The sequence below is a fragment of the Wyeomyia smithii genome, chromosome 3 (genome assembly GCF_029784165.1).
Source record: "Wyeomyia smithii strain HCP4-BCI-WySm-NY-G18 chromosome 3, ASM2978416v1, whole genome shotgun sequence".
In the NCBI taxonomy this organism is placed as follows: domain Eukaryota; kingdom Metazoa; phylum Arthropoda; class Insecta; order Diptera; family Culicidae; genus Wyeomyia; species Wyeomyia smithii.
This window is the reverse complement of record NC_073696.1, coordinates 86,127,619-86,148,932: the sequence shown is the minus strand read 5'-3', so window position 1 is coordinate 86,148,932 and position 21,314 is coordinate 86,127,619. Positions and strand designations below refer to the sequence as shown.

Below are 21,314 nucleotides of genomic sequence, written 5' to 3'. Positions count from 1 at the left end.
AGGCGTGATGAGATGAATATAGGTACTAATATGAACATAGGAGCGGTTACCCTATGATTTTGTTCCGTTTCAGTTGAGTTAGTACAAGGCAGTACAACTAGCGTTGCGAAATCGGTACCAGCAGAGTTAAGGTAACTATGTTATTCCAGAAAATTTGTACACAAAATGATGTTTCCTGTCTAAATGAATCGAGACTTGACTCCGCAGCAACAGTATCTGGTGAGATGCACCATTCAATAGGGATTGACTTTGTGTGAGTGAAAAATAACTCGAAAATTACAGTCTAACCTTGAGCTGCATTCGATTACGGCAATTAACCTAGCAGCAACAAAAAGTTATCTAATTGTTTAATAATTTGATAAGATTGTTTAATGAAACTTTAGGTCGGTCATTCTGACTATTTCGTTTGGGTGAGTATTAATTACCAACCCGCATGCTATCGCATTGAAACACTATTCCGGTTACGTTGAAACAAATGGAAAGAAACTGTCGATGGTGACACAAAAAGTTTGAACTTTGCCTTTTCGTCTCACTAATCCCAAAATAGAGGATCGATAAAATTGATTCACAGCCGGTGTTTGCTTCTGAGCTAGCAGCACTAACAGAACAAGCTGGCCTAAAGGACAATACAATACTCTGGCAGGTTGAATAAAAGCTTGCCAGGTAGAAGAACGTGCTTTTTCTGTCGTATAACTAATTCATGAGCTTAGTCAGCTAGTAGCTAGTTCGAGATGATCAGATGCAATCGATAAAATATTTACGATAATATAGGACACTCAAAAATCTCCAGCTGGTCTCGAGGTACGATACTGGCCCAACAAGCCAGTCGTCGTAGATTCGAGTCTCGGCTCGGGAGAGACTGGTAGTGTCAGTAGGATTGTAGCGCTAGCCCTGCAATTGTCCTGTACACTAAACAGTTGGCTGTGAAGTGTGTGTATAAATAAACAGAAGGTCAAGTTCCGAATCGGAATGTAGAACCAAGGCTTTGCTTTACTTTTAGGACACTCAAAATGCAATATATTTCCAAACTGGTGTATATGGTAAAGAAACTTGTTACACTAGAACCAACGCTCAGAACCAGACTTACTGATTATTTGACACAAAATGCGCTGCTCACTGTTAGTGTGTAAGACAATTATGGGACTAACTTTTGATACTAAACGACTTTCCTAGCATATGATAACTGACTCGTTAGACCAGCATTATTCTGATAGATTTACCGTGAGATTGACACCATCACAGCAACATTACTAAAGGCATCAACTTAGCGTAGATGGAGACACTGATGACTTGATTAGAATCTGTCGGAGACAGTGAGGCGTAGTGTATTCCCGTACCGTTGTTATTGGATTAGGGATTGGAATTAGGATTGGGATTGGAATTGGAATAGGGAATGGAATTGGCATTGGAATTGGAATTGGAATCAGAATTGGAATTGGAATTGGGATTGGAATTGGGATTAGAATTGGAATTGGAATTGGGATTGGAATTGGAATTTGAATCGAAATTGGAATAAATATGCGAAGGATTGTGATTACGGGGAAAGTTGAAAATTAAATTGAGATGATGTCTAGTGTAATAGTTGAAACGTTAAATAGAGTAAGTTAACCTGTAGTGGACCCCATTTCCTAAATTATGGATTTTAGGAGCTTTTCATCTGAAATTATGTTTTGTGCAACCAATTCTATATCAATGTTACGTAATCCTCGTTCGAAAACTCTAGTGATTTTCAAAAAACTTCTATGAGGAAACATCTTATCCAGCCAATCTGCTTCACAAACATGTACGGTTTAGGTATGTTAATAGAAACTGAGTTAATCTGACGAGTGGTCCACCATAGGTTGATAAAGCAAAGAAGTTCACTAAAGGTCTTATCCTATTTCTGTTTAATCAGAACGCTGTTGATTATTCGAAATGCATAGCAGGTAAGGTAAATCCGAAACCATGTGTTTCTCTCGAACTTCGAATTGACAAAACAAATGCTGCTGAGCTTGAATAAAGAAAGGTGAACTCGGATTCGAATGTTTAAACAACTGTAACGAATAGTCATCGAACATTTCTCCTGATTCTACTAAAAGGAATAATCGGCAAATTAGTCCAGCGCAAGCTGCTCTGTACCATATATTGTAGGGGAACCACATACAATAAAGACAGATTTTCCGAAAACTTCCAGCGGAAAACATCTTATCCAGCCAATCTGTATCAGAATCACGAGAAACATTTATAAATTCCGATTTATAATAAGAGAAATTGAATTAACCTGACGAGTGATTCACTGTAACAGGGACGAAGTCCACTATAGGTTTATGCTTTCGTGTTGGAGATTTTCGTTACTGCGACTATTTTTTTTATATTTTGTGACCCCTTCTAATCTTGCTAACGCTGCTTTCTAATTCTTGCTATTGTATCACTATTAAAAGTGGTTCTTATAGCTGACCAATAGTATTAGTCCAGTCTGGTATTACACTTCGTATTGAGTGCACAACCGTACTGGGATTCGCTCTCCAGATTTCAGAGGGTTCTAGTAGCCCTCTATCGAAAAACTTATACCTTTTGCTAAAATTTGCCGGACATCGGTATAACAGATGTTCCTAGTCTTCTTTCCATTTAAACGGCATGTATCATCTTGAAGTTTCGATGGTACATGTATCATTTCAAAGTTTCGCAACCTTCAAATGATTACGGCTCGGAATATACCCTGTTATTAGACCAGTATATGTGCTTAGAGCTTGCGAGTCATAGAAACGTTCGATTAGATAAACCGCTTCGACTGCCTACCATTAAAAGCGGTTGTTCAGTGGGATTTAAGCGTTTCAGTTTCAATCGAAGGAAACAAGCAAATTGACCACAGAAAGGTTCTGGTCATATGATACTGAGTCATTGTCCCATTGAAAGCATTTGGGAGCATTTAAACTAAAATTTGAATTTTCAAAAATCACATGGTAACACCCAACGACAACGCTCTTTAAGATGCATCCGAATGTGAAAATGCAACGCTTGCTAGGGTAAATTAACCTATAGTGGACCACCCGTCAGATTAACTACTACATCTTAACACAAATCGGGACTCATAAATGTTTGTGATGCAGATTGACTGGTTAAGTTGTTTCCCAATAAAATCCGGTTGAAAATCCCACGAGTTTTCGTATAAATTCATTGAATCTGGCTGGTGGTCTACTTTATAAAAGGGGTCCACTATAGGTTAATTTACCTTATGTGTTTGCTAACATAGATCCGCTATTGATAAACATGGCATAGTTAAACCTAAATTAAAGATATTTTTGCAAGAAATTTAACCTCCCGTATGTGTAGAGCACTTAGACGATTCAATTCCTGATAATATTGCCGTGGGATGTGATGAGAAACGGTAGAAAATCGAGAATTACTTGTCAAACTACTCTTTGGCCAGGTGTTAATTATTCTAAATGCATAGCAGGTAAGGTAAATCCGAAACGATGTGTTTCTCTCGAACTTTTAATTGACAAAACAAATGCTGCTGAGCTTGAAACAAGTGGTCCATTATAATAGGAAAGAGTCCACTATAAATACATGCTTTAGTTAGATAGTTAGAGATTTTTGTTACTGCGACCAATTTTTCTATATTTTGTGACCCCTTTTAATGTTGCTAACTCTGCTTTTTGATTCTTGCTAGCGTATCACTATTGGAAGTGGTTGTTATAGGGTATAACTGCCTTTAATGGACCACTTAGTAGCGTAGCTGCAAATTTTGCAAGAAAAAGTGTAAATATCTAAACTGAATTCAGTATTTCATCATGTATAAACATGAAGTAACATGTTTATTATATTTTCTGCATAAAAACAACTAGATAATACCTCTATTTTCTAAAAATAAAAGCAATAAATCATCGTTTCAGTTTCCTTTAATGGGCCACCGTTTCCTTATTTGGACCACAACAATTTCCTAATTTGGGCCAGGTCTAAATTATACATCTCTTTGACCGTAGCCGCCGCTTATGAAACTAACTCTGGCTTACGCACTGAGAGTTCTAGATCTGGATCAACTGTAGACTGCACCCGTTCTTTCGTAATAGGGAATCCGTTACGTGCCATCCGAGTTATCCAGCCAACAATTGAATCCTCTTCCGCGGCAGTCAATGCATTTTGTTTACCTTTTCGTGGTTTTCCTGACCACTTGCTGCTTGCACGGAACATTACGGTGGATCGTGAAACATTGGAGCGCCTGCAAGCTACTCTAGTCGAAACACCACTTTTTATTGCTTGAAGACACTCAGTAACAGCTGCTTCAGTATATTTTTTACCAATTTCCGGCGTTTTTCCCATTTTAGCAGCAATTTTATACAATAACACGATCATAACAAATTTATGGTAACTATGATTCGCGGCGTTATTTCGATGATAGCTCTTGTTAGAAATGAAGCATGCCGGAATAAGGAAAACGTTATTATTTCCACCCTTAATTGGGCCACTATTTTTTCAATATTTTAAGTGTTTTTCTAGTAAAATTTATTGCTTATCTTTTAAAGACACTATTATCCTACCCGTTCATCGAAAATATGATTATTTTCGCTCGGAAAGTGTGATGTCAGTACAGGTTTTGGTAAAGCCATTTCCTATGAAAACGTTCACGAACCATGGCAAATCAAGTAGCTGTTTTTAAAAAACATTTTTTGCAGCTTTAAGGAAAAATATTATAGTAAACGTCTTGTTCCGAAATAGCGGAGTTGTATGAGGAACCGAATTCTTTTTAGCAGCACGCAGTTTTTTAGCGAATGCAGCTTTTAGCTGTGAAATATTTATTTTTAGTTGATGTTTTAAAAGATACATTTAATGCGACTTACAAAAATCGGTCTTTCCTCTAATAATAAAGGCAAAATTCTGCTTTCCTTTACGGATTCAGGGATTTACGTAAACCCTGCTCAGACACAGTCTGTTAGGTTAGATTGCTAATTATATAATTAATTTTTACTCACGTAGTAGCTCGTAACTCAATCCTATTTTAATCTCTAATTCTATTTAACGACAAATTTTATTCAATAAGAAAAATTTTAATATATCTTTAATTGTTATTCACTGATCTATTGTAATATAATTCTAATTCGCAACTTCACTCTAAAAAGGTGTATGCTGTTGGTCTCCTAATCGTCGTCTGCTGCTTCCGCCTGCTTGACAGCTCCACTTTCGTTTTGGGTAGCAACTTCTTTATCGGAGATATTGGTAGCTGGCATAGCAGTGTCGCCAGAGCCAACATCCTCCCCCCCGTAACACTGACCCTCTGGGTCTGTTTTACATTTTTCATCTACCTCTAATACCGCCAGCTTATTCACCGCCCTACGAATCAACCCCCTCGCAGTTTGTACTATAGCCTGACGGATCCTCCCATCACTGCTTCTGATGACTTCGACAACTCGACCTCTTTCCCAGGTGCTTCTGATCGCCTCGTCTACCAAAACAACCAAGTCACCAGAGGTTATTGGTTTTCCCTCCGCAAACCATTTCGTTCGCTTAGCAATAGTAGGCAAATACTCTCGTACCCACCTCCTCCAAAAGGTGGCCAAGTGCAATTGAGTTTGACTCCAAGACTTTTGCAATATGGCCACATTGTTTCTTGATTGAGGCACTAGCTGGTGAGCCCCATTTGAGCTGCCTAGTAAAAAATGATTCGGGGTCAATGCTTCACTTTCTTCAGAGGCGATTGGCAGATATGTGAGCGGGCGACTATTCACTATACCTTCTGCTTCTATCACCAGTGTTTCTAAACTTTCATCATCCAATTTTGCATGACTCTGGTACGCAGCGTTCATGCCATTTTTTATTGAGCGCACCATGCGCTCCCGCGCGCCTCCCATGTGGGGTGTACCGGGAGGGATAAACATCCACTTAGTTGAAGTGCTGGTGAAGGTAATGGCTAGCTCTTCCATCTGCTCCTGCAATAATCTATTTGCTCCCTGAAAATTCGTTCCGTTATCGGAGTAAATAGTAGCTGGTGATCCACGACGAACGACGAACCTGCGAATGCTTTTTATACAGGAACTAGTGCTGAGGCTGTGAACCACCTCAACATGAACTGCTCGTATAGTAAGGCAGGTGAACACCGCAATCCAACGTTTCGCATTGCTCCTACCAATTTTCACCACTAAGGGTCCGAATAAATCCAAACCGGTATGCGTAAATGGTCGTTCAAATGAAGCCAGACGTACAGCTGGCAACGGTGCCATTCGGGGGATGCTGGGTTTTACTTTGTACACTTTACACCATTGGCATGCTTTAGCGACCTGCTTCACGGCAACTCTTAGTTGCGGCACGTAGTATTTTTGACGAACCTCGTTCACGACTGTTTCGTGGTTGCAATGGCGAAATCTGCGATGGTAATCATCCAACATGAGATAAGTAAATCTATGTTTTCTGGGGAGTATAATTGGAAACTTAGAGCTTTCTGTCACGTTGGGGGCGGCTGTTATGCGCCCTTCCATCCGCAAAATTCCAAAAGTATCAAGCATAGGCGACAACCTGTACAAGCTGCTTGATTTTTCAAGCTGTAATTGTTTATCCGTCGAGTTCTGTTGGTTGTGCGTTAGAAGCACCATTTCGTCTGGAAACGCTTGCCATTGCGTTAAACGAATCAGTGTCCGTTGCCCTTTAAGCAGCTCCTCCGAAGTCAAATAGCTGCTGTTCTGGCTTTTCACGATCGACATTTGTTTTCGGGTGTCGAAAACGCGATGTACGTATGCGGCTGAGCCAATCAGGCGTGACAGACGTGAGTACCGCTGTAGGTCGAACACCATTCCGGGTATGGAAATATGGCGGTGTACGTGACACGGTCGCAACTCTTCTTCCGTGGGTAACAATTTAGTTTTCTCACGAGGCCATTCGTTTGGGGAACCTTTCAAAAACTCCGGCCCATTGAACCAAGCGCCAGCTATGTTTTTGCATGGACCCTTCCCCCACTTTGTTGCCATATCAGCTGGGTTTAGTTTGGTTGGCACCCAATGCCACTCTCGTACGTTGGATGCCTCGAGTAACTCTCCTACTCTACATGCCACGTATTGTTTGTACTTTCGATGATCGGCGCGCAACCAGGACAAAACGGTGGTTGAATCACTCCAAAGAAAACGCTGTTGAATCTTGACGCTGTGGCTCTGTTCAACAAATTGCATTAACCTTACTCCCAGCACGGCGGCCCGTAACTCCAGTCGAGGAATTGACAAAGGTTTTAGCGGTGCCACTTTCGTCTTTGCGGCAACCAGTGTGCACTCCACTATACCGTCTGGGTTTGTGATCCGAAAATAGGCTGCAGCGGCATAAGCTACTTCGCTTGCGTCTGCAAATATATGCAACTGGAGGTTTTGATAGTGGCGAACGGTTGCATTCTGAAAATAGCATCGGGGAATGCGTATCCCTCCGATATCCTGGAAAAGGCTCGCCCATCGAGTCCAACGTTCAAAATCGGCATCATCGACTTTCTCGTCCCACTGCGTTCCTTTTCGCCAAACATCTTGCAGCAAAATTTTCCCATGCACAAGCAGCGCGCTCCACAGGCCCAGTGGATCAAAAAAACCCATTAGACATTTCAACAGTTGTCTCTTGGTTGGCCGCTCTCCCTCATCGATTAATTTCTGGATAGCTTCTTGTACTACTGTGGACAAACATAAAATGTCCTCATTGGTCCACCACATCATCCCCAGTACGCGCTGGAATTCTTTTCTGTTCGACTTAATATCCTGACTGGACGACGGTTTTATTTCACCGAGACGGTGCAGTACTTCTGTGCTGTTGGATAGCCAGTTTCTTAATTCAAAGCCAGCATTGGCATGTTTTAACCGCATCTCCTCAGAGACTCTGATCGCCTCTTCTATGCTTTCGTAACTTTCCAGCGAATCGTCTACGTAGTGGTTTTTTATTATTCCCTCCACTGCTCGGGGATACTGTTCTTGAAACTCCTTCGCATTCTTGTTTTTGACAAATTGTGCGGACGCCGGGGAGCATGTTGATCCGAAGGTCGCCACATCCATCAAATAAATTTCTTGGAGACACGACGGATCTTTCCGCCACAGGAACCTCTGCGAATGCCGATCTTCGGCACGAATTACGATCTGGTGGAACATTTCCTTTATATCTGCTGAAACCGCTACTTTAAACTGCCGAAAGCGCGACAAAACAGCTGGTAAGACGGTCAATTGGTCTGGTCCCTTCAACAGGAGCGTATTTAGTGATATACCTCCCACCTTCGCTGCTGCGTCCCATATTAAACGAACCTTTTCAGGTTTTTTAGGGTTTATAACTACCCCGAGCGGTAAATACCAGATCCGATCTTTGTTCTCCAGTACCAGTTCCGCTTCTGTCGCGCGGTGTGCATATCCTTTCGCCTGGTATTCCATCAGCTGTCTTTCGATATTCTCCCGTAACTTAGGCTCCCGGTCCATTCGCTTCTCGAGACACTGCAGCCGGCGCAGTGCCATGGAATAGCTGTCAGGGAACTGTACCCGATCGTACTTCCACAAGAGCCCCGTTTCAAAGCGGCTCCCAACTCGGACCGTTGTTTTCTCCAAAATTTGTTGAGCCCGCTTCTCTACCGCGGATAGCAGAGGTATTGTAGATTAAACGGCAACATCTTCAAGTGTGAAGTAATCCTTTACTATTTTGTGTAGTTCATCGTCGTTAGTGCAACTACAAGAATGGCAGTTCAGCGATTGCTTCGTGTTTTGTCCGTCATGGCCGCCATAAACACACCATCCCAATCTAGTTTTCGCAGCAACCGGCTCACGACAGCTTCCTTCCTTCACCTTTAAGGGAACGATCAAATTCAAATTGTTCACACCAATAAGCAACCGAGGCGTAGCATTTACATAGCTAGCTACGGGAAGCCCTCGTAGGTGTTGGTATTTTGCCACTAATTTTTCGTACGACAGAGTTTGTTTCGGAAGTGAAAGTTCCTTAACTGAGCGTACATCATCTAGAGGATGCATACTCTGTCCGCCAACCGCGGAAATTGATAGAGACACTTGCTGTGATCTTGTTTCCATTCTAGTTACGTTACCCGTCCACATTAGGCACAGCGGTCGCTTGTCACCGTGCACACCAAGTTGATTCACCAAAGTCTCCTCAATCAATGTCATTGACGAGCCGTCATCAAGAAATGCGAACGTATTAACCACTATGCGTGGTCCGAAGAGAGTCACCGGTATGATACGGAAAAACAGCGATTGCTCTACTTGTCGATGTGTGTAGTTTTCACCAGAAGATATGTACGGCGGGCGGCTCAGTGCATTATTGGATCTCATAGTGTGAAGCAAAGGATGATGACGGTATTGACATCCATTCGTCCCACAGTAACTCGAACGCCTGCAGCTCCTCCTGCCATGGTCACACAAACAGTTCCGACACAGTCTCTCGGCATTAATGTATTTCCAACGTTCATCGACAGATAACGCTTTGAATGTTTTGCAATCGTGCACACGATGTCCAGTTTTCTTACATACGTAGCACAATCTTTCCTTGTCACGCACCTCCTCTGTTATGTCTGAGTGTGCGTTTAAAAGTTCCGCGATATTTTGGTTTTAATTTTTCTCTGGACTCACTCTTGATATTTCTTCGTTCATACATTGTCACTTTACTCGCAGATATCACGATGTTTGACATGAAGTCTCCGAAAGTTTTCAAATTAACTTCCGAAACGTTTCGCAAAAAATTACCCCACTCCATCTTTATATGAGCGGGAAGTTTTCCAACCAATTCCATCAAGAGTGTTGGGTTAGACAAATGCGCGAGTTGCCCTGCAGCTTCAAGATGATCACAGAGGCCAAAATATGCACTGCCATCCCGAAATCGATTAGTGTTTCTAGTCTATCGGCTTTCGGCACGGGCACGGAACGAACTTTCTCCAGTAGCGCCTGTATAAGCAGCTCTGGTTTTCCATAGAGCAAATACAAGGTATCTAATACGTGCGGAACTGACTCCGGAAGAAGAAGGCGGCTTTGTACCGATTCATAGGCAGCACCTTTGAGGCTGCGTTGGAGACGACATAAATTTTCAGCACTAGTGTATCCACAAGCAAGCGTCGAATTTGTAAAGCTGCTTATGAACACAGGCCAATCGGCAGGGTTGCCCGAAAACTGAGGCAAATCCCGTGACATAACCTGACGAGCGGCTAGCTGCGAGAGGGTGGGGATATATTCGGTAATTCTCGAAAATTCGATGGGGGTTGTTACATCTTCGTGTAGTGAATCAGTACTTGATTGAAACTGAACACTTGGGTTTGGTTTAGGTAAAGCGGTGGAGTATCGTGGTGGTATTGGTTTCGGTTTGGTTTGAAACATATTACCAAACTGATCAATTAAACTTTGAAAATTTCCATCTTCAGCCGATGGGGCGGATTTCTTATTTATTGTTGGCTTACCTTGCTGCGGTGCTACGGGGGGTTCAGGAATGACTTTACCTTTTGCTTTCGAACGATTATCTCTTTGAGTAAGATTCGATTCATTTTGCAGCACCTTTGGTACTGCTCCTTTGCTCTTCTCCAAAATAGTACTTTCCCTCGATTGGTTAGCGGTTGTTGCCAGCATGGATGAACTACTTGGGTTCATCAGTTGTTGCTGAAATTTGGCGAACAAAACTGCTGCATTATCGGTGTGTACAGCAGCAAATTCTTTATTAAACTGTAAAGATGATTGCAAGTTCGTTGGGTGCTTCTTTGCCCCAATCGACTGCCTAAGCTGAGACAGTATCGATGGATGTCTCAATGGACTGGATGCGGGAGCAATCATATCGGCAGCAGCAACTTCAATAGGGTCGAGTGGTGCGGGGGGCAGCGTCGAGGAGGCGGCTTTGTTGTCCTCATTGTGGCCTACTGCGCCTTCAGCTTGACCTGCGTTCTCGTCGATCCACTTCCTCACCCTCTCATTGTTGGCCCGTTTACTTGCTTGTGTCCGGACACTATCGTTCTCCTCAGACGCATCCAGTTCAGCCTCAATAAGCTTGTATTTTTCTTCGATGTATTTTCGCTCCACTTCACGCTGCTCGTTCAGCTTCTGGACCTGCAACGCAAGGCGAGTCGATCTTGCCACGGATGACACAGTGCGTATAGATGATACATCGTGCACACACAAACGACAGCTCCAGTGTCGATCGGCTATAGAAGGCGTAACTCCAGCACAAGATAGATGCCACCATGCATCACATGTGTCGCACTGGACGAAATTATCATCGCTGTCCGGGCGGTCGCAATTCACGCAGCTCGATAAGTCCGCATTGGGTGTATTTGTTATTTCGTTATCGGCAGCTGTGCTATCCATGATCGATCGATTTTTCTAAAAGATTGTTCCGAAATAGCGGAGTTGTATGAGGAACCGAATTCTTTTTAGCAGCACGCAGTTTTTTAGCGAATGCAGCTTTTAGCTGTGAAATATTTATTTTTAGTAGATGTTTTAAAAGATACATTTAATGCGACTTACAAAAATCGGTCTTTCCTCTAATAATAAAGGCAAAATTCTGCTTTCCTTTACGGATTCAGGGATTTACGTAAACCCTGCTCAGACACAGTCTGTTAGGTTAGATTGCTAATTATATAATTAATTTTTACTCACGTAGTAACTCGTAACTCAATCCAATTTTAATCTCTAATTCTATTTAACGACAAATTTTATTCAATAAGAAAAATTTTAATATATCTTTAATTGTTATTCACTGATCTATTGTAATATAATTCTAATTCGCAACTTCACTCTAAAAAGGTGTATGCTGTTGGTCTCCTAATCGTCGTCTGCTGCTTCCGCCTGCTTGACAGCTCCACTTTCGTTTTGGGTAGCAACTTCTTTATCGGAGATATTGGTAGCTGGCATAGCAGTGTCGCCAGAGCCAACACGTCTGTTGCAACATTTCTAATGAAGAACTGAGGTTGTCAAAGCACAAATCAAAATGAGTATATTTATAATGTGTCATTCGGTGTAAGAAGTTTAGGTGGTCCACTAAAGTAAGTAGTTTATATTAAGAAGATCTACTCTAGCTGACCAATAGTATAAGTCCAGTCCGGTATTACACTTCGTGTTAAGTGCACAACCGTACTTTTTTATGTCACTTTTGGGGGATTCATCACGGATCTGTTAATGTGAAAGTTTCTCGAGTCATTGCCCAGAAATGTACCGTTCGCTAAAAACCAACTTTTGACTACCTTTTCTTATTTCTGGACCACAGTGCAGAAACCGGGACCACCGCGTTCAAAACATCGCACTCAGGTTCAAGTATTCGCAATCGTTTTTCAAAATTGTATCTTTTCTCCATCCAGTATTCATTGTTGACTACTAAAGAATTGATACGAAAAATATTTAGAATATTAAGATGACCTGTTAGGTCACCCTCGAAGAGGTTTAAAGATCTTATGATCTGTAAGGCAGAAAAGCTTCCAATGGGCTCGGTAGATGGCTTCTTATTGCATCCGTTATTGAGAGAGTGGCGGAAGTTTCTCCAACTTATCTTGAACACCCATCCCCTTCGTTTTTGGCCAACAGACCACTCAAGCATAGGTAGAGAAATTCAGTTGATCTGACGACTAGTCCACTATAGGTTAATTTACCCTATTTAAAACTTATCGTCAGTTACGTAGACGGTTATCATGTGAAACGTTGTTGAAGTGTTTGTTTTGACGATTTCAAGGGAAAGTTCACCTATAGTGGATCCCTTGCCTCTAGTGGATCACTTGTCAAATTACCTGAATTCCTCTTAACATAAATCGGAACTTACAAATGTTTAATGTGATTCTGATATAGATTGACTGAAGAAGATGTATCCCGATGTAAGTTTTCGGTCAATCCCTTGAGTTTTTGTAGAAATTAGGTATTTCCGACGAGTGGCCCACTGTACGGAAGGGGTGCCATATAGATTATTTTACCCAACCGTTTCACCTAAGAGGCAAACCATTCTTTCGCCCGGGATGGAGTGTCTTTATTGGAAAAGGGGTCGATTATAGGAAAGCTGCCCCACGCTTTTAAATCGGTTATAAATACAAAATGTTCGTATGAAACGATGTAGAGTAAATTAACCTACAGCGGACCCTTTTCATATAATGGACCACTCGTCAGATTAACTCAATTTCTCATAACATAAATCGAAATTTATACATACTTTGAAAATCTTTCGAGTTTTTGCTTAAATTGCGATGATATGATGAGTGGTCCACTACAATACACTGGAGTCGCTTTTCACGCGGGTTGTTTTTATGCGTTTTTTAAACGGGATATTTTTACAATTAATCGGATTATTTTCAGTCGATTCGAAATATTATTTGTACGCGGTATCAAATTAGTTTAGTATAAATATATCGAATCTAATATTCTAAATGCGGTACAACCAACCGCGTAAAACGCGACCCCAGTGTCAAGTGGTTCACTGTAATTTAACTTACCTTAATTTCAAAACAGGCTTTATGTCCATTTGTTAACGCAAATAGGACGAACTGTTCTATTTCTCGAACAATACTTCAGATTTTTTTCTGCATAAGGCCGATACAATTTTCATTTTCATTTTATGCCCACCTCCCTCCCCCCCTTCAAGCCGTTTTGTTAATATTATTGTCTTTTCGACAGCGTGTATGCTTAATTTAGCAACAAACAAGTCCAGTTACAGTGAGAGTGTCATCAAAAGGCAAGCCAAATGATTAATAATGATAATAATGTGATATTTTTCAACACACTTTTGCATGCAAGTTTTTTTCCCTTGTAGAATACTAAACCACTGCGACCATTGTTTGATCTATTGTGGTATTTGCATGCAAGTTACAAACGACGTAAATTGCACACAATTTTTTATGAAAGCTATTTCTTTTTTCTTCTCAGTGTTCCTTTTCTTTTCATTCCGTAAGTAGAGGAGTGTTTCGCGTAAATGTGTTCAAAAACACATTTTTTCAATAATTGTTTAGTTGCTGAAAAAACCAATAGAAACTATTGATAATAATATATTCTAGTAGTTAACTGTTGACATTATTTTTGTATCATTTACCAATGTTCTGCAAGCATATTTTTTCACGTTTGGGATAATTGTAGTGCAAAACAACCAGTAAAAAACTCAGTTGTGAAAAGTCGAAAAGAATTTTTTTTCAGTTTTTTCTTGATTAGAACAATACAAGCCCGCAAAAATCATGTTAAATAAAAATCGGGATCAAGGTCCGGTCTATAATGGGTTAAAGATGTTTACGAACCAAAAAAACAGTGAAGTACGATCCACTTGATATTTGATCTCAGCTCTCTATTTACTGTGGTGCTTCTAGTGATGATTACGAGAAACCAATGGTATCGCAGTCATGCGGAAGGTTTATTAAAAAAATGGTGTAAGTTTCATCAAATTTGCGTCAGTGGGTGAAAAGTTTCCGACGATGAACGTGAAAGACGTGAGAAAATTTTGCACACTCACTTTAAAAATTCGACGTGGTCAGATGCAAAAATTGCGAAGTGCCTCAAATCCCCCAATTAACCGTAAACAGCGTGCTGAAACGATTAAATAAAACTCTAACGCAGGATCTCGCTGATCATAGCAGTCGCCGAAGTGGGACGATTGACAAGCAGTTACGATTGAAAGCCTGCAGTGCAGTTCGGACTAACTCTGGGACCACCCTGCGCGATTTCGCTGAGAAGTTCTCGGCACCGTTCGGCACTGCTCGACGAATCTGTCGGCGTGAAGGCCTTAGGTCGTTCCACGTCAGCAAGTAACCCCAACCAAACCTACAGACGTCGCAAAACGCCGCGCTAGGATGCTATATTAGACAGTCTTGGCCAAATTCGATGGCTGCATTTTAATGGACGTTAAGACATATGAATTTCGCGCAGCTCTCAGAACATAAATTCTATATGTCAAAGCGTCGCAAAGCGGTTTGAATTCGTGTTTGCTGACAAGTTCTCTCGGAAGCTGATGGTGTGGCAGAGAATCAGCAGCAGTGGCAAAAAAAAACCAAGGTTTTCATCACCGGATCAACCATGAATGGCTAGGTGTACGAGGAACAGTGCCTCCAGAAGCGGATTTTGCCGGTAATCCAATCACTTGACGGTTCGGTGAAGTTCTGGCCTGACTGGGCCAGCTGCCACCACAGCCGGGAAGTCATGGATTGGTACAACGAGAATGAAATTGATATCATCGAAAAAGCGATCAAGCCACCAAATTGCCCAGATATTCGTCCAATCGAAAAATATTTCGCGATAATCAAGAGCTAGTTGAAGAAAAGTGGCAGTGGTGGAAAATGGCGGATCGAGTTGACAGTTCCACTGTGCAGAATATGATGGACACCATCAAACCAAAGGTGTGTGAAATCGTCTGAAACTCAAAACTTTTTCTATATTTTTTCTAAATAAATTTGCAGTAACATTTTTTCTACGTGTATATTTTGACGAAGATATGGTGCAACCAAGTATAAAATGGATCAAGCTTTAACTTCGTATGCATAAGATAATCAAATCATATGGAATCAACCGTTGCTTTTAATAGAGGGTCCCCTGTTGGTCAATTTAACCTATAATAGTTAAAATTTACTCTTAAAGGCTTTTCTTATTATATCTAATAATATTCTGATAATATCGAATAACAATTAATTAACTTATAGTGGACCATTCTGCTATAGTGGACTCGACGAATTTTAGAAATAATCTGACGAGTGATCCACTCTAGGAGAGGGGTCCACTGTAGATAGTTTCCTAAATTGCATTTTAACGATATTTTTTTGATTTTCCATTTTAAAATGGGTTTAAATTGGAAGATTTCTCTATTGCATAATATTTTCCTATGTGCTGCTTCCTTCCTTATTCTTTTCAGTATACACAACAGAATTAAAGAAAATCAAAAAAGCATTATTTCGACATAACGATCAAATAATGTGCTAGATGAAAGTTTCATTTATTACCATCCAACTCCAGCAGTTTTCGTCTTTACTAATACCGTTTAATCATAGACATGACACATAAATCAATTTTTTTCATTTCATGTAAGCTTTTGTTACCGTTTTACTGTGAGCAAATGCCACATAAAAACAGCAACTCCATCGACACGGTCAGAAGAAAACGAAAATAACCGACATAAATATAATATCATATCATGAGAATTGGGGTTTTTGTGCTTTACTGGGCCAGCCACCGAACACTCGAATAAAGAGAGTAAAATACACCGCACTGGAAAGTTGCTTTCCCGTTATTCCGACGATCCCTCGGCTCGACAGTGAAAGTTTTCCGCTTCAGATATGAGCCCTGCATAAAAACCCGGACACACTTCTTCGGGAACCCGGGAAGCTTTTCTCGAGAGAAGCCTGCTACATTCGCATATTACGAACCGGGATAGCGGCAAAATGCTGTCGTAATCGATTTTACATTCCGGGTTTATTCGGGACACAATGGAAGTGTGGAGTGCTAGATGGAGCCCTGTACGCTCGTAGTCTGTCCTTGCTGTATTCAATCCGGTTGATTTGCAAATCTGCGGAATTTAGGGATTCAGTTTACAGCGTGTTCCACTTGTTTTTTCGTCAAGCTAAATTGCGACTGGTTTATCTTTTCTGTCGCTTTGCAATCATGGTTATGGATCCCTATTTGTCTCCGCTGATGTGGGTTTTAGAATCAATTGAAACATATTGTGTATTTCTTTTTGTTTGCTGTATGCTCATCATTCAATTTTGGGTTGATTTGTATAACAGGATTCTAGAACTTGATCCAGGTTTTTTGATTGATTCTATGTTACAAATTGACATATAGGGGATTTAACGAGATGGTAAAAGGATTTAAATCAATTTATTCACAAATCGTTACAATCGAACAAAATGATGGAATCAAAATCAGGAGTGAAACAGTTTTGAATAATGAACAAAGAATGAACTCTTGGTAGTAATTTTGCTCTCGCTAATTGCAGCATCATTTAAAAAAAGGTTACTTCTGTTCAAAAAGCCACTCAACCTCAACAGAATCAACCAATTGTGGAAGGTTGTTTATCTCTATAGCTGCAAGCAAAACTAGGCTCGCCTACAATGACAAGGTAGTTTCATTGCTTCGCTTATCCTTTGGCTGTTCTAATTAACGAGTGCAAACCAATTTGGTATGTGCATTTATAGAGCTGGAGAAGAGAAAAGCTTTACACAAAGAAGCTTTTCTCACATAATTTGTTAATTGCGGTCCAATGCTTTCGGCAGACATTCGTGACCTATTTCCTGAACATAAAAAACTGGCTGTTTTAATTCTGATATTACAACAAGGATGAAAATGCCGTCACTAATTGTTATATTATTTAATGAAGCCATGAATGTTTATTCAACACGGCATTTAATGAGGGAAAATTCTTTCCCGTCCCGTCACTAATAAGTTTTTATCTCAAGTTTATTCAACCAGTTCTTAAAAAATGGTTCCCTTCTTCGTTGTTTTCTCTACAACCAACACTGTTACAAGTAATGGAAACATAACTCTTCAGAGCAACATTGAATGCCACCACGGACGGTTAGTCTGTTACTACCTAACTGCAACCCAACCCGGCCCGATTTGACATTGCAGATACCACAAAAAGGGTCCTTCTTCCTACTCTGCGAATCTTGACCGAAAAGATTGTCGTTTAAATGTCACGTTCCAACATTTCATTGTCCTTAGTCGTTTTCGTGATTCTACATGAGATAGCAGAACAATTCTGAACATGCTAAACGATGCTGCGCTCAGTATCTGATTCAAAACTGATGTTCCATAACTAACACAGGCCATAATTTCCTTCATTAATATTTTTAAATATTCCTTCAAACTATATTTTCCATGCAAAACTGAATTTAAGGAGTACAGTTTCTTCATTGTCATTTATAATACTTCATATTTTTTCTTGTGAGTTTTATATTACATGTACCATATCACATCTCCTGTGTTAGCACGTTCCTCGCCCATAAAACAACCCCTTACCAACAGCGCTAATAAAGTTGCAATTTTAAGAGGATTAAAATCGATAGATCGCAAGCGACAAAGTGTTTCGTCCTTCTGCGGTTTCCACTACCGTCATCCCAGGCGCGTTTATTCTGCTGTTTGATCATAGAAAAAGTTTAAAGTGGTTTTCAGTCTGGAGAAAAGGATTCTCAGCAGAACACCTTTTGAAAGTTAAATCGTGTGCGTGTGTGCTTGAAGCAAAACAGGCTCTTTATAAATGAAAATGTTATAAGGAGGTTTAATATTACTTGGCTGATTGGCTTCATTGCAGGATTGGAAATTGAAAGCTTACCGTGTTTAATCGCGACTTGTTATACCTACGTTGTAATTTTTATATGTATGGCTCAGTTGTTGGTTACACATTTCTTGCAAGAACATTTAGGGCTTGTTTCCCCAAATATCGGCATTCTTGGTATACATTTCAGTTTACTGTAGATTTAGTAATCAAAATTCAATTCGATGGGTCAATTCCAGCTCCGCAAAGGATACCGCTTATCTCAGAGATACAGCTGAAAAAATGCGTCGTAACCATTACGTGTTAAAAACTATATATTTATATTTATAGATGTCGAAGAAAAAAAAACAACTCAGGCATCCAAAAGCAAATAATAACTGCATATATACATTATTACAGATCGATAGAATACGCAATATTTATATAATGTTATTAGGGAAATATCTTTCTGCATTCATTGCCCGATAGCGTCCGCGCAAGCAGCTCTGTTCAAACTCCTTCAGACCATCAGGTAGGTACATTGCAGGCTGCAAGGGGTTCCGCACTTTCCCAAGGAAATGGCATGGTTCTTGACTGGCAAGACTAACCCACTCGACACGTGCTACTTGCCCACGAATAGATGAACCGAGCCTCCGTCCGACACTGCACCGGCACCGCAAAGGACGACACAGGTGGTAAGTATCACAATCGACAAGGTTCGTTAGTAGAGCCGCTCGCTACACAACCGTACCGAACCGGGGTCGGAAGCATGTCGAGTTGTTTTATTTCAGTTAGCATCGGCCGTCGACGGATGTGTACGTGCCACTTCGAGCATGCCAACGTACAAACCAACGAGCAACGCTCCTGATAAGGACCACTCGACTTTTTGTGTTGTTCCGTGGAGAATTGTTATGGTAAAGGGACTTCTGCTGTTTACTGAAGTCTCCGAAAGGAGAGATGGTTATGGAAAGATTCCGCTGCAAGAGTAGGCGAATCGTTTATTTCTATGTGTATTTTCGATTATTTACTACCGGCTAAAGATTTAGGAAAAAAATAAATTGATATTCTAGAGACTTCGATATTTCTATTTACGTTGTGCTCTGGCAGCGGGTAGCAATCTATAATCTAATTGGAAAAGAACCCATTATCATCGTGCAAGCTGATTCAGTGATATTATGTTGAAAGACAGATCAGATAATTAGAATTTCTCTAACACGTTATTTTGTTAATATTAAATTTAGTTACCAACCATCAGAAAAATAAATTATTGAAGGTTTGATAATCAAAGTTCACACCAGCTCTTGCTCTTTGAATATTAAAAATTGTTTATAATTCAATTATAAAATAAAATAAAATTTCTTATTAGAATTGCTTTAAGGAGTTATATACCTTTATTCTCGAGAAAAAAGAGCAAAATTTAGATTTTCAGCGCCGGCATAAAAGGCATTGGTTTTTCGAAAATGGTGCAACAAAAATTTACCGTGCTATATCAGCAACTCTGAATGTCTCGCATTCGCTTCCGAATTGAATCCATTAGACTTCAGCATTTGGGGCTAAGAAGGCTGAGTGAAATAAAACGCATGACTTTGGACACTTACAAGAACCGCTTGGTGAGAATCTGGGCTGAAATGCTGATCGAAGTCGTGCGTGAGAAGCGTTTGCAGACCGTAATCAAATGCAAAGGCGGATTCGAGTTGAACTGATTTAACTGTAACTTTACTACTCTACCATGTGACAATAAAAAAACAGAGAATAATTATTCAACTATTTCAATTTTATTGCATAAATAAAGTGTATCACTTTCACCATGACATGTTGAAAAATTTCTCTAGCGAATTGGTGGTCAAGCTGTTTAATTTCTCTGTATCAAGGATAACAATCTGCCAGGTGGAAAAATTCAATGCTCACGTCTGTTCATAGAAATGGGAACACACGCGCAATAGCCAACTATTGATACTGTCTGCAAAACCAGGATAAACCAGGGCTTTCCGATGGGCTTGTGAGATGGTTTCGATCATACTTGACTTACAGAGTTTTATGTGTTAGTCTTGGGTTGTCATATTTTGAGTAATTCACAACCTCTTTTTGAGCGCCGCAAGGAGGTAATTTGGGCCCAATTTTGTTCTCACTCTTCATTAATGACATTGCAGCTATATTATCGCGTGATACACAGCTCCTTTTTACAGATGATTTGAACATCCTAATGATTATTGCCTATCTTAGAGACTACCTGGAACTACAAGAGTTTATTGATGCCTTCAGTGATTGTAGCACCCGAAATCACCATACATTGTGCGTAGAAAAACGTAACATCATTACCTTTAGCAAAAAATTTCAACCAATCAGATTTTCATGCAGCTTGTCTGGACACGCTTTCCAGCGTGTATGTCATAATAGATATCTTGGCGTAGTATTGGATAGCCAGCTTACGTACTGGACACAATAGCAGCTGGGGTTCGTCTTCAGAACACTTTTTTGCATCGCCTAAGTATCCACTAAGAATATTTTTTGTTAATCGTCTCTATAAGTTAATTATATTTATTTGGACAAAATATTGTCCGATGAAATTTTTGATATAACAACAACATATATTTGAATTATTTTCAACTGATGTATTTTTATTTTTGACTCAGCATGGATTTTATTAGGGTTCAAGAGACAGCGTTCATTTGACATTACTTTTGTTCAAATTGGTTACGAAATTTAGGTAATAAACAACGCTTCAACATTCAATTCATAATGAATAAACCACAGACAACCAGACGTGCCACTCGATTAAGATTGTTTCGTCTAGAAAAATAACAATTACTTTGAAATTTTGTTTAGAAGGCAGTAATGGTGTCGCTATAATATAGAATAATTCAGTCCTACGAAACATTTTATTTAATTCGAATACTTACCTACTTAAATTAATCTGTAATTGGCAACACTGCTTTCCAAACTGTACAATCAATGAGCGTCGTCGATGGTATTCTAGAATCTCTGTGTTCTCTAGTGCGAAGCGGTGTTTTGACGTTGACTAACGTCTATATCGAAGTTAGGCACCTGAATTTGAAAATCTAGTAATTTAACCAGGGAAAACCAGGAAAAAGTGGTCAGGTTTCAAGCGCTTATATATCAGTCATTTCTTTTTAGAATTTCGAGGTTTTGGCATCAAACGATCAAAAATTCTTTTACGGTTTAATTTATGTAACAAAAACGAACTATTG

The 21,314-nt window shown here is 40.1% G+C and overlaps 1 protein-coding gene across 1 annotated transcript; it reads right to left on the bottom strand.

The window, feature by feature from the left end:
- Positions 1-4,836: 4,836 nt before the first annotated feature.
- LOC129727121 (uncharacterized) lies at positions 4,837-11,753 on the bottom strand. Its single transcript, XM_055684599.1, has 3 exons — positions 11,562-11,753; positions 11,430-11,503; positions 4,837-11,373 (listed from the first exon to the last, which is right to left on the bottom strand). The coding sequence occupies exon 3, from the start codon at positions 8,436-8,438 to the stop codon at positions 5,118-5,120; it is 3,321 nt and encodes a 1,106-aa protein (XP_055540574.1). The 5' UTR covers positions 8,439-11,373; positions 11,430-11,503; positions 11,562-11,753; the 3' UTR covers positions 4,837-5,117.
- Between the last annotated feature and the right edge of the window lie 9,561 nt (positions 11,754-21,314).

Coding starts and splice junctions, on each gene's coding strand:
- LOC129727121 (XM_055684599.1), bottom strand. CDS start 8,438: ATGGCACTGCGCCGGCTGCAGTGTCTCGAGAAGCGAATGGACCGGGAG.